The sequence below is a fragment of the Symsagittifera roscoffensis genome, chromosome 1 (assembly GCF_963678635.1).
Source record: "Symsagittifera roscoffensis chromosome 1, txSymRosc1.1, whole genome shotgun sequence".
Taxonomy (NCBI): domain Eukaryota; kingdom Metazoa; phylum Xenacoelomorpha; order Acoela; family Convolutidae; genus Symsagittifera; species Symsagittifera roscoffensis.
In genome coordinates, this window is record NC_087062.1 from 42,238,750 (window position 1) to 42,253,062 (window position 14,313).

Here is a 14,313-nt window from a genome sequence, read left to right on the forward strand (position 1 = left end):
TTTGATACTGAGTTGTGTCTACCCTACCCATGCTTTCCGGAAAGCAGACTCTCTTTTACATTACCCTCTTTCAGTAGCAACAGTTAAGGGTGTGGGTTAAGAACATTTTTTGCAATTTAAGCATTACTTCCAGCATCAGTACAAAAAAATCAGAAAAAAAGTCTTGAATTTTTTTAGAATAGTTTTTTTTCTGGCTCAGCAGTAGGTCAAACAGCAATTATTGCCTTGGTTGCCGCACGGTAATCAAATTTTTATAAAGATTATTTACAGCAGTTTTTCAAACCTAGTTCAAAAAATACGGCAACCGTTTCCTTTTTTATTCATTTTCGTTGACGGGGTTTTTGAAAAACCGTAATTAATGTAAAAAGTAATCAAAATAACATTGATATAATTGTTTATATCTTTGCATATGTGTATTTAAGACTTTTGTTGAATTAAATTTCCAACCAAGTAAAAAATGAGGCAGAGCTTGGACGCTATTTATAAGTTTCTTTAAATAATTCATCACTACCTAAAGTGTAATTATCTAATTCAGTATGACTAGCGTTTTGTAAAAAAAAACTTCTCCTTTTTAGGAGGACAAACATTCAAAGTCTTCTTTTTCTAGCCCAATTAGAAAGCTTGGCAGATTTATTGCCATATATGACAAGTTTTCGAGTTTTTTTCTTGATCTTAATAACTTTAGCATGATTAATAAAATTATTTATGAATTCTGGAGAGCATTCTTTTCTAAACACTTATCTTAATAGTTTCAGCAGTTCAAAAACGTTAGTTTGTAAATGTTAGTTTCAGTTCCGTTGGTTTGTAAAGTCATTTTTGACTTTTAGTTTGTTAAGTTGACTGATTGTGTTTCTTGGAATAGCAGTTTTTGAATAAACAATTTATAGTAATTTCAAACAAATTTGTTTTGTTTTTATCCGTAGCAGCATAAACAAGTACGCCCTATTGTTGCCCAATTGATATAAGATAAGTTTCGCACAAATGATTTTTTTCGTACACTTCCAGGTTAAGAAAAACATCCCACAAATTCTCTGTAACTTATTTTGAGCCTCGTTTCCTTGTCTTGCATTGCCTAATTTTTCATCAAAATAAACGCGCACATATCTAAAACTAGTTAATTGCTCAATATTTGTTTTTCCTTAAATTTTTTTAATGTATTTTTACTGCCTTTGGTTTTGGAGAGGCAAATTGTTTTTGTTTTGTTTGTGTTCAACGTTGATTGATTATCATCTAATCAATTATTGAAATCATTCAGAGTTTTTCGATGATTTCTCTGTATATATATTTTTTTCTACTATAGTTTGTACTGCAGTATAATCAGCGTACTAAACTATTTTTGACTGGTCATTGTTAGAATCAAAATCGATTAGAAGAAAATGAATAAAAGAACACCTAATTTAGATTCTTGTGGTACACCAAGTTTGACGAACTGGGTGGTAAATTTAGATCGATTTACAAAATTATATTGAGTTCCATTTGAGAAACCAGATTTTAAAATTTCAAAATTTGATACTGAGTTGGCTCTACCCTACCCATGCTTTCCGGAAAGCAGAATCTGTTTCACATTACCCTCTTTCAGTAGCAACAATTAAGGGTGTGGGTTAAGAACATTTTTTGCAACTTAAGCATTACATCCAGCATCAGTACAAAAAATTAAGAAAAAAAATCTTGAATTTTTTGAGAATAATTTTTTTTCTGGCTCAGCAGTAGATCATACAGAAATTATTGCCTTGGTTGCCGCACGGTAATCAAATTTTTATAAAGATTTTTTACAGCAGTTTTGTAAACCTAATTCAAAAAATACGGCAATCGTTTCCTTTTTTATTCATTTTCGTTGACGGCGTTTTTGAAAAACGGTAATTACGAGGAAAAATGTAACGATTAGTCCGTCAAGATAATTCTAATGAAATGCAAACTCAAGATCAATTTCTTCGTTATGTTAGGAAGTATTAGTTAACACGGTGATGGTAGATTAGACAAAAATTTAGGGGCACCAGATGTTTCTGAAGAAAACAAATCAATTCGAATTTACCAGGTCAAGCTGAGTAAATTATTTGAATTATTGAATTTCTTGCGGTAAATGGGATATCCAAATTCCCGTCCATGTCCAATTTTTTTGTCGGAATTGTGTAAGTCTTGAATAAACTGATGAAACATGCCCCAAATCTTTATATTCTTTTTTCTTTGGTATGCGTTAACCGAAGAAGATAGAATTGTGTATTTTTCCGTTGTAAGGGTCAATAACTATTTATTGATCAAAGTAAAATTTTGAATAAAAGTATTAGATTTTTAGACCCATTTTCCGTTGAAAAACTTGAACCAAAAGATTTAGCTTTGTGTTTTATTCTGTCAGAAGAGCCAATATCCCAATATCTTTATCTTGAAAATTTTCATTGTTTGTTTTTTGGCTTAGGTAAGGGCAAATGTTTTGGGGAATATTCTTCATAAGTAGGGAAATTTTTTATGCAGGAAATTGATTGACTAAATACAATTTCGTTATGAGATAAATATCTAGCGCTTTTATACAACGGAAATGGGGGTAACAGTCATGAAATTTTCAATTTAAAATGGAAAAAGAACAAATCAGGAAATGCAATTAAAAATATTTGTGAGATCAGTTTCTGTAAATCTAACGGGTTAATGTACTCTAAAGAACAAAATTCTGAACGACGGCGCTTCAAATTTTAATTTTGAAGACTGGAATTCAAATAAAAGTGAAAATATGCGAAACTTGATTACTTAATACAGTGAACTCGGAATTTTCCAGGTTTGACCCGGCTGTGTTACAGCTTAAATTCATCTTTCGTTCCGTCAAGTTTAACACTGAATTATTTTTTGAAAGGATTGCTACGACAAAATCCTTACCCCAAGTTTCAAAGAGGATCATTTTTTGAATGGAAAAATTGATATTAGATCAGTAAAATCCGCACCTTACCCGCTAAATGTTCGATTGATTGTTCTACTACCCAAAAGGCAGCTTTTGATTGTTCTACTGCCCAAACTACATGTGAATCTCAATTCCTTTGCAGAGTATTTTGTTTTGTGGTGTCTTAAACATCTTGATGTGAACGAAACCGTTTTTCAATAGTTCTCATGGAGTTTTTGCATGATGCCTTTAAATTTTGTGGGATGCGTCGGATTTCACTCTTTAATTTTTTGTCGAAATATGTATCTGTGGCCGATTTAACTGTTTTTGATTTAATTTGTGAAACGTAGTAGTGTGACTTTCATTCTTTCATTTCAAGCCTTACGTGAACATTTTGCATATTTAAAACAATCAATGACAAGTTTTAGAGTTTTTGTTGTCGAAATGTATATTTATGGTCAATTAAACTGTTTTTGATTATATTTTTTAAACGCTTTACTATGACTTTTTTTCTATCGCAACGCAACATTTTTTTGAGTTTTTAGTCTGTGTGTCTTAATCTTAATACATTTGGCATGATTGATAAAACTATTAATGAATTTTGAAGGGCCTACTTTTCTGAACACTTGATCTAATAGTTTCGGTAGTCCATAAATGTGGAGTTCCTTTACGGTGTAAAGTAATTTATGATTTTTTGTTTGTTTAGTTGACTGATTACCTTTCTTGAATTAGCAAAAATTTATGATACAATTTATAGTATTTTCGAACGAGTTTGGTTTGGTTTTATCTGTAGCAGCATAATCAATTACGCCGTATTTGCGCATTTGGTTTAACATAAGTTTCGTATACTTTCATCGATTGAGATAAATTTAAACACTTTCAGGTTAATAAAACATCACACAAAATATGTATAACTTACTTTGAACTTTATTTAATCTCTTTCATTGCCTTGTTTTTCATCAATGAAAATACACAGATATCTAAAACTAATTAATTGCTCAATTTATTTTTTGATTTTTCACTGATTGTGTTTTTGGAGAAGAACCTTGCTTTTGTTTTGCCTGAGTTTTTGTCTGTAAGAGTCATAAAATTTTGAATTCAACGTGAAAAAAAGAACAAATAAGGAAATGGAATTCAAAGTATTTGTGGAATCAGTTTCAATATAAATATATCAGTATAAATATAACGGAATATACTCTGAATAACAAAAGTCTGAGCGACTATGCTTCAAATGATAATTTTAAAGACTGGAGTTAAAGAAAGTGGGAAAAGAAGCGAAATTTGATTACTTAATACAGTGAACTCTGAATTTTCCAGGCCTGACCCGACTGTGTTACAACTTCCATTCACCCTTCGTTCCGTCAAGTTTAACACTGAATTATTTTTTGAAAGGATTGCTACGACAAAATCTTTACCTCAAGCTTCAAAGAGGGCCATTTTTTGAAAAGAAAAGTTGATATTAGATCGGTAAAATCCTTACCTTACCCGCTAACTAATCAAATCGATTAAGAAATCAGAAGGAAAATGTCCATAGACCCAGTGAGTTAGTATGATATGATATATTTTATTGCTAAGCTCTGTTGAAAGTTCCACCTAAATTATTATGATTTTCTTTTTCATTTCAAGCGCGAAAAGATAAATTATAAGTAGTCACGTAAAAATTAGAACAAATAGCATGCCTCAATTTAATTTGGAAGGATTTTTAGGCTGGATCAAATCGCCATTCACGCGTTTACAGCACAAACTATATAGCGCAATGTTTGTCCCATATCTCTTAACCCCTCAAATTAAAAGATCACTAGTGAAAACCTTTTTCGTTTTGAACTCAAGACAACAATGCGTTTCAGGGTTTTAAAAAATTCTCCAAAAATGGCTTGTTAAAAAGTTTACATTGGCCCCGAGAAACCCCTCTCCACCTCCTTATAAATATTTTTTGTCACTTTTTTCGAAAGTCGGATCAATAAGTTGTTTCAATCATGATCTGACGAGTACGAATCTTTGAAATAGAATCTAGAGGAAAAAATTTGACTCATGTATTCCTCAGTGCACAAAAAGGCAAACCTATCGAAAATTACACAAATTTTGTTGATATTTGATAACCAGTAGCGCTAATAATAACATAACAGCCGAAAAACAACCTGCGTTCGATAATATCTTAGACAGGAAAAAATATTCTTCTACAACTCTGGGATATCAACAGAACGAGTTTTTGCTCAGTCTGATAATTGGCTTTTGCGATGGAATTTTTTCAGCGCCACTACATGTTTTCTGTCCAGTTTACACAGTTCACGGTTTAATTGATGGTAATTTGATACCATTAGTATATGGCTTGCTGCCAGACAAAACTCAGGTAACGCACGAAACCTTCTTCAGCTTCTTTGATCAACTTGGCTCCAAAACTGTCATTGACTTTGAAGTCACTGTTCCCAATGCTGTTAAAAAGGTTTAACCTTCAGCAGAAACTAAATTTTACCGCAAATGATTGCCCGTTTCAAAGACGAGCAAAACAATGTAGAAGTTAGGAAAACAAGAAAAAAGTAAGCTAATGCCAACCAAACAAGGAATTTTTATGCGCTGACATTGAGTACATATTTTTTAAGTGTTTGATTGGCATTCACATACATTATTCTTGTTTTCTAACTTCTTCTTCGGAAATGAGTCTCTCGACGTTGATTTCAGCATTCATATTCACGTAAAATTCCAAGTATTTGATAGTTTGTACAAACGATGTTAACTTATCTTAAAAAGCAGTTCTTTGATAATCTTTTCTATACCTTTAACCACTTTAACTTTGTTCGTCCGATTAAGTTGAACGGTATGAAAAAAAACTAATTATTTTTTTTCATCTTTATTGATTGAAAAGTTTTTGACTGAAATGTCTCACTTATTTTGACTGAAAAATATCATATTATCGGCTGAGTTGTCTGTCCGAAATTTCGTGACACCAGCGAAAACATCTAGTTTTTTTCCAAATAACTTCTACCGGTATTTAATTAGAAATAAGTTGTAACAATAATGACATAAAATCAGTTTTTGTTAAATGCCTTCACATTTTTAAGCCGCAGTTTAGTATGCTATTCAGAAACTTCTCTGCTATCGCTGCAGACCCATGATTAAATTTCCATAAATGAGTGACATAATGATTTCTTACCTTTCTACTACATTTATGAACGATATCCGGTTTCATAATCTGTAAGACGTGACCAATTAATCAAATAATTGACATAAAATGTCCTATCAAGAATATGATCTCAACAAAATTCTACGTTTCAAATTGCATATGAGAATCAATGTACTAAAACATCAACTGAGCTGTCTTATTTTCTAGAAATACTGCATATTGAAAATTACCATTCTATAGTTTAAAAGGATTAGGTTTGTCATAGCCTACTCAGCATCGAAATTTCTGGTGGCTCAATAAAAAAACCTTACACGGTGACCTACTCCATTTTCAATCTTTTCAACTGATTTTTTTCTTAGCTTGCACAGCAAATAATTTTAATGGAAAACGTGTTGGGGAACGATTCTTCCCTCTTTGGTTCGAATGAAGACTCTAACATCGAGAGTCTAGAGGTCTTCAACTACGACTCAGTCTACAGTCAGGTAGAGCAGCTGGTGATGGACAACATAGCGGGGTCATCTGCACGTGCTACTGGCGAAATCAATGCGACAGCAATTACGCCCAGTCACGCTTCTACGAAGGTAATATTTATTTACAATATTTCTGGTCCCGCAAACCTCTTTAATGTGTTTTATTTTTCTAGAATTTCAGTTTTAATTGACTAAAGCTGGCAAGAAAAAAACCTTTTAATAGTTTCCTGTTGTCAATTTAAGTAAAATCAGCATGTTTTTTTCCTGAACCCACGACAAGACAGGGCAAACTCGCCGAGCCCTTTCCAGACATTCAGCATCTCTTGAGATGATAAAAGAAAGCACTAAGGAGACTCGTGAATGTCGGAAGCACAGGAAAAGCGAAGGAGCGTCTCAAACTTGCAGACAAGACTCGAAGGGAGAACAGGCTTCGCTGCAAGGGAGACAACATAGGGACTCCAAGAGCGGAGGTGATAAAGAAAACAGCTGCAAGAGAAAACAGGTCAACTTCAACTCAAGAAGGTAGGCTTTGACCATAATCGCAATCTAGCAGATCAGAAAATTAATAATGTGTATTCACGCAAGCGGAGTTTTGTCGCGAATAAGAGTGCTTATTTGATGGCACTTTTGGTATATTTCCGGTGTCAGGACTATTTGTACCAAGTCAATTGGCCCTATGCCAACTTGTCCTATACTAACTTGCCCTACATGGCAACTTGTCCTGTGCCAACTTGCCCCACATGATATTTTGTCCTATGCCGTTTTGTCCCATACTTAAGACTTTTACTTGGTTCTTTGATGTTCAAATTGAGGACCAGCAAGTGCTACTGTAGACTGGACTCGTTTTGAGATAACAAAAAACTCTTATCAAAAGCTGAGCTTAAAAAACCATAATTTTTGGTAATTACACGCCAAAATTTGACAATAATTCACAATTAGCGCCATTGAAAAAACGAAACACGGCTATTCTTTCATTGTGCTTCATTGTTTTCCATTTTATTCTTAAAAATCGCAACATAAATACTATGAGTCAACTAACGTGGGGAATATCTCAACGAATTAAACGAACGCTCATTTTGACAATCACGATTTCACAAAAAAAGCAAACGACAAAAACTATTGAGCACTGGAGATGCGCAAGTTACAGTTCACACAAATGCCACAGGAGATGAACTGCCGTCACAGCAGGAGATGAACTGGCAAAATGACATGTAACCATTTTTCCAGTCATAGGCAATTTAACAGCATCCGTTGCTTTGATGGCTAGTAATAGTTTACTTTCAATCGACCGTCGCGCACATGACTCCTAATCTACAGGTCGGAGATTCAAATCCGGAACATTGAAATAGTTTTATGGCTTTTTTGCTGAAGCTGTTTCCTTGGTAGTTAGTGCGAGGGCATGAGGCTCCATCCAGCACAGCAAAAAAATTTATTTTTCAAGACCTATATTTATTTTTTTTAATTGTTTTTGCTTTTTTAGAACTACTTTTTGCTGTTTTCTAATTTGTGTGTGCAAAAACGCAGCTTTGCTTCTCTATTGATGATGCAATGAATAAATTCATATCAGGTTTATCATCTTTCAAAAAGACAACATGCCAATTTATAGCAAGGGTTCAACTAGAAAGAAAATTTTTAGCACAGATTTGCACTGACCTTTGTCTAAAAAATTTTTGTAGCTAATTGCAATGATTTTTGAATTTGAATTGATTAGTGAAAAAAGATACGAATACAGTATTTATCTCACAAGAATTTTACATTCCTCCATCTTGGGGCGAAATTTGGGCTTTTTAGAAAAATTTTGACCAACATGCGTTTTTTCGGCGTCAATCCTTCTCAAACATAGAACTAATCAGAAGATGAATCAGTGGTCACTTTTTAATTAGAACTACGAAAAAAAATCACGAACTAGAATTATTGAAGAAATCCATTGCAAATGATGCATTATGATTCTTTGCAAAACCGTTTTGAGGAGGATCAAAGTATGCGGAGTAGATGACCTGCAAGTACTGCGGAAGAATGCGCACCACAGACGCCACAACTGCAGCTTCACAGCCGGACTAGACGGACACAACAGTGCTTCGAGTGGGGATGAGTCATCATTCCACCATCTGAGTGCATCTGAAGTTGAGTTATGTCAACATGCGATTGGTGGGGTGATTGGACAAAAGAAGTCAGGGAAGCATCGCAAGGCCAAAGGGTCAAAAACTGTTACAACTGACGGAGTGTTTTCACATAAGCACAAGGTAAAAAACCGCAATGTCAAAAGTAAAACAGGATAGCCGGTTACTGTGCAAGTAGCAGAAAATAGCAGAAAAAAAGTAGCAGAAAATATCATAGTCTAAAAACATGTTTTTTTCACATTAGTGTCGTTTTTTCTGCAAGGGGTGATAAAAAATATGCGAACAAAAAAATAGAACTTGGGCATATTCCACAGTCATGGTAAAAACGACCAATTGGAAATCAGTTTTTTTTTTAGAAAAATGACAAGAAAAACAAATTTTTTGATTCCCAAAACGGCGCTCACACACTCCAAAAACTAACTTTACTCGAGTGAAATTAAATTTTCACGGCTTAAATCACAGCATAAATAAGCCTAATATGTTCGATTTATCAGCTGAAAATCAGACCAAAAATCAATTTTTCAAAACGGTTTTTCTCGACACTGAGAAAAAAAAATTTCAAACTTCGTGAAAGTCGTTCGAATCACGACTAAAAAGACTTGGCTCTTTTTCCTTCCCCCCCACCTCCCACGACCATCAATTTTATGGTGACATGAGTGGTTTTACAAGGTTTAATATGAAGAGCAAATGTGTTTGGCACAACCTAATTAGTCCGCATGTCAATTTTCATAATGATCGGACAATGTGAACAGTAATTTCACTAGTAAAAAATTGCAGGTGGGGGGAAGGAAAAAGAGCCAAAGATTTACTATGATATATCACTCGACGCATTCCGATGATTGTTTGTGGCAGTTGATTTTGGGTCGAAAACAAAAAGAAAAAACGGCTCTTTTTCCTTTCCCTCCACCTGCAAATTTTTACATTGTCCGATTGTTATGAAAATTTAAATACAGACCAATAAGGCCACGACAAACATATTTGGACTTCATACTCAACCTCGTAAAACCACTCGTTACACTAATAAGTTGAAACTGGCGTGAAGTGGGGGAAGGAAAAAGAGCCGAAAAAACTAAAACACACTCGAATGCAAAGCTCCTCCCCATTTTCCAAATGGTCGGAACAAATAAAAAAAAACAGTACTCTTACAGCCACCAGTAATCCAAAAATTTAATTGATGTCAGCACAGAAATTAAGGATGTCAGCAGCATCTTAATGTAGCGCACGTGCTGTTAACAATAATTCAAGTGATTGTATTAATTAAGTTGTTAGCCTGAAAAAAGTCAATATTCAACAAAAAATATATTTTGTTTAATAAATACAAAAATAAATGTTTACATAAGCTTTAGGTTAGCTGTTATGTGTTTCATTGCAAACGCAATCCCTTTAAAACTAATACCAAAACAAATTTGTTGCTGAAATTAAATAACTGAGTTGAACAAAAATCAATTACTTTCGTGATAAGAAACCTTCGATTTTTTAGATTATTTTTTTTTGCAGACGAAGCACCGCACTGTTCCTTGCAGCTATGCGGCTTTGATCACCGATACTTTGACTGAACGAAAAACATCGCGACACAAAAGGGAAATCCATCAAGAGAGGCGGTTGACTGATGTCAATCACGTGGAAGCGGAGAATGCTATCAGACGGCTGTGGCAGAGATTCACAAACATGAACTGTTGTTAGGTTAATTGGATCAATTGATTAACCCCCCCCCCCCCCCCGTAATGACCAATTGAGCTATATCGAACCAAGCAAAAACTGTAAACGCTATAAAAATACGTCAGCAAACGCATTTTGATGGCTGATTTGTTCGTAGAACGCAATCAATTGAGCGACTGAAGTTTATTTTATATGAGTATCGAGAAAAATTTTGAAAAAGAAATAGAATTTTATGAAAATTGTTTTTTTTTTTGCAAATTTTTGTTTGGGCGATCATTGCCTCATCGAGGAAAGCGACTTACCAGGATTGATGCTCTAGCCATGTGTCTGAATATCAAACACTGTTCTCCGCAGCACCTTAATATTGTATGCAATACACTTTTCCTCCTTTGAGGACAGAAAAAAGTAGTTTTATATGCCTATTGATTCTTTTCTGTTTTATTGATTTTTTTTTCCACTCTGATTGTAATTTTTGAGCTTTGATCTTGTAAATTTTGGCGTTCCAAAATCGTTGGAGAATCTGTTCTATGATTTCATATCATTCAAACTATTTTCAAGTTGTTATAAACATGTCTCAAGTACCTATTGAGCTTTATCCCCCCAAACGAGAATGAAGGGGGGGGGGGGGAGATTGCTCAATTGATCCGGTTAATTAACCATGCATATTCTGTCAATTGAGACAATTTATATTGTGTACTTGATAAGATGATCTCACCACTTAAAAGGAAGTTAGACGATTTTGCATAACTTTTTCAATTCAAAACTCTCCTGTAATATTCGGATTTGACATTTTATGTTCATTTAAAGTAATTGTTTTGATAAGTATTGTCATTTTATGTTCTTTTTCTGTAATTGTAAAACTAGACTTGGCTCTTTTTCCTTCCCCTGCCACGACCATCAATTGTATGAAGACATGAGTGGTTTTACAAGGTTGAATATGAAAAGCAAATGTGTTTGGCACATCCTAATTAGTCCGCATGTCAATTTTCATAATGATCGGACAATGTGAACAGTAACTTACAAGTAAAAAACTGCAGGTGGTGGGAAGGAAAAAGAGCCAAAGACTTTACTATGATATATCACTCGACGCATTCCGATGATTGTTTGTGGCAGTTGATTTTGGGTCAAAAACAAAAAGAAAAAACGGCTCTTTTACCTTTTTCCTCCACCTGCAACTTTTTACATTGTCCGATTGTTATGAAAGTTTACATACAGACCAATAAGGCCACGACAAACATATTTGGCCTTCATACTCAACCTCGTAAAACCACTCGTTACACTAATAAGTTGAAACTGGCGTGAAGTGGGGGAAGGAAAAAGAGCCGAAAAAACTAAAACACACTCGAATGCAAAGCTCCTCCCCATTTTCCAAATGGTCGGAACAAATAAAAAGAAACAGTACTTTTACAGCCACCAGTTATCCAAAAATCGTTGGAGAATCTGTTCTTTGATTTCATATCATTCAAACTATTTTCAAGTTGTTATAAACATGTCTCAAGTACCTATTGAGCTTTATCCCCCCAAACGAGAATGAGGGGGTGGGGGAGATTGCTCAATTGATCCGGTTAATTAACCATGCATATTCTGTCAATTGGGACAATCTATATTTTGTAATTGATAAGATGATCTCACCACTTAAAAGGAAATTAGACGATTTTGCAAAGCTGCAATTGTGAGAAAATAGACAAAAAGAGAGATATTAAAAATGTTTGCAGACAAATTGGTGTCCAAAAATTTTACATGTGAATCATGCATAATTTTTTCAATTCAAAACTCTCCTGTAATATTCGGATTTGACATTTTATGTTCATTTAAAGTAATTGTTTTGATAAGTATTGTCATTTTATGTTCTTTTTCTGTAATTGTAAAACTTGACTCTCAACAAATAATTTTGTTGGCCCTTTCCTTTTCATAGCTTTTTCGTCTAAAATCCCAGATCTCCAAAAAGAACTTTCGTTTAATTGCGTTTCTGTAGCATCAGTCTAATTTGCTTATCGTCAAATTTCCTAGGCCCCAATCTTACCAGACTCCAGACCAGACATTCAACTACGCAGGCGTCATTTAAATGGCAAAAGTAACATTACGAGGCCAAAATGTGCACTGGATAGGAGCAAAATTTTTGGATTCCAGAGACAAGTCTTTATACATGTTAAAATTTTGTCGGAACGATGAGAGAGAAGGAAAGAACAAAAGAAGAACAAAGGGAGCGCCCTTGTTGCGGAATCCGCTTACAATGCACAAAATGCACAGTTTGGCCTCGTAATGAAACTAAGAAGGAGAATTATCATAACAATTCGAGGTCAGTTTATGTCATGAAAAGAGTTAGAAACAGTTTGTTTGCTGATTCAGCTTTAAAATGTTCTTCATTTCAAACACATCTTTTGCGATTTCCGACCATGTTTTTTTTATTCCCAGCAGTAAATATCTAAGCCTGTTTGTCTTCAGGATATGACGGTGTTCACGCACATTTAAATCTGAAACCTATTCATGAGCAGATTTTTTCTCTTCCTCACTGAAATTTTTTAATCGATATAATATCAAATTGCAGAAATTAATGATATATCAACGCCAAAAATCAAGAAATAAAACAACAGCTAGCCGAAAAAAAAAGGACAAACACCACTGGTTCGATTTTTTTAAATATTTGTTTTTCACATTCGTCTCGAAGGCAATTGAATTTAAGGAAAGATGATACTGAAAAAGACAATTGCCAGCAGTTTTAAATAGGTTAAATACTTAAAATAGATAAAAGATAAAAATCAACATTCATCCAACAGTTAATAAGCAGACAACACTTGGGTAGACGACCACCAGCGGATTTAGGTGAAAGGGCGGACGTCACCCCCCCCCCCACCCCCCCCCCCCCCCCCACACACTCACACACACACAATAATTCGAACCCCTGCGGACCTAAAGGGTCCCTCCCCATTTGTACTATTTTGAGATATCCATTTTGTTGACAGACCCAAAAATTTTTCTAAAGGCGCCTTTGGCGCCAATATATACTAATTTTTGGGGGGGAATGAGCGCCAAAAAACGCGATTTTTAGGTCAAAGTTTTCTAAATATTTTGCCTGCGACACAGAAAATTTGGTCAAAATGGGGTCTTTTTAGTCATTTAGGAGAGCTCAAAAAGTCTATTTAGTCGACCTAAAAACATAACCTGATAAGAAAACCTAATTGCTAAAAAGAATAGCCGATTACTGCGCAGAGTGTTCCAACCAAACTGTTAAAAAAATACAAATGATCTCAACGAAAAACTAAAATTTAGACATAATCGACATTCGTAATAAAATAGGCAGGTTGGACAATTTTTCTAGAAAAACGAATCGACAAACAAGTCAAAAAACTAACTTTTATCCATAAAAACTCAGTTTTCACTGCTTAAATGACAGATAAATCAGCACAAATTAGCATGAATACTGCTTGATTTCTTAGCTCGAATTTAGACCAAAAATCAAACCTTTTCAACTTGTTTTTCTCAATGTTGGGACTACATTCTCAAGGTTTTTAATGTTTACTCGAATGACGACTAAAAAGGCTTGAATATGAGATATCACTGGATTTAGTCTGATGACTATTTGTGGTACCTAAATTTGCTTGAAAAAAAGTAAAACACACCCGAATACTAAATTTCTCCCCATTTTCAATGGTCGGAACACTTGATGCATCCAAAGAATAATCATTTGAAAAAGTAATTGTGCTTCAAAGTTCTCAAAAAATCATTTTTGCTGTATACAAAACCAAACCCCATTTTTTCAGCCTCCCAGATAAAATTACACAAATAATTTATAAACTGTTCTTTTAAGTTTGTTATATGCTTCAAACTATATCTTCTTCTGAAACTGAAAACAAAGCTGTACCTTCAGGTCTATGTGATAAAGCACAGTGTAATTGGTCTTCTTTTGGTAAATGAGTTTAAAAGAGCCTTTGTGTTTTTTTTTCCAGGAAGATTATTCGCAACTGAATTTTTCTATCTTTTTGTTTTAAAGTAAAACAACCTTCATATTCAATATTTTTTCAAATTCGAAAATAGTTTTTGATTGACATTTTTTAACATAGCTATCAGACAATTGGA

At 34.1% G+C, this 14,313-nt stretch overlaps 1 protein-coding gene across 1 annotated transcript; it reads left to right on the plus strand.

The window, feature by feature from the left end:
• Positions 1-6,018: 6,018 nt before the first annotated feature.
• On the plus strand, positions 6,019-10,283 carry LOC134856743 (uncharacterized). The gene is made up of 4 exons (XM_063873018.1): positions 6,019-6,568; positions 6,738-6,979; positions 8,427-8,700; positions 10,075-10,283. Exons 1-4 carry the CDS (start codon positions 6,368-6,370, stop codon positions 10,258-10,260), a joined length of 903 nt encoding a protein of 300 aa, XP_063729088.1. The 5' UTR covers positions 6,019-6,367; the 3' UTR covers positions 10,261-10,283.
• The last annotated feature ends 4,030 nt before the right edge of the window (positions 10,284-14,313 follow it).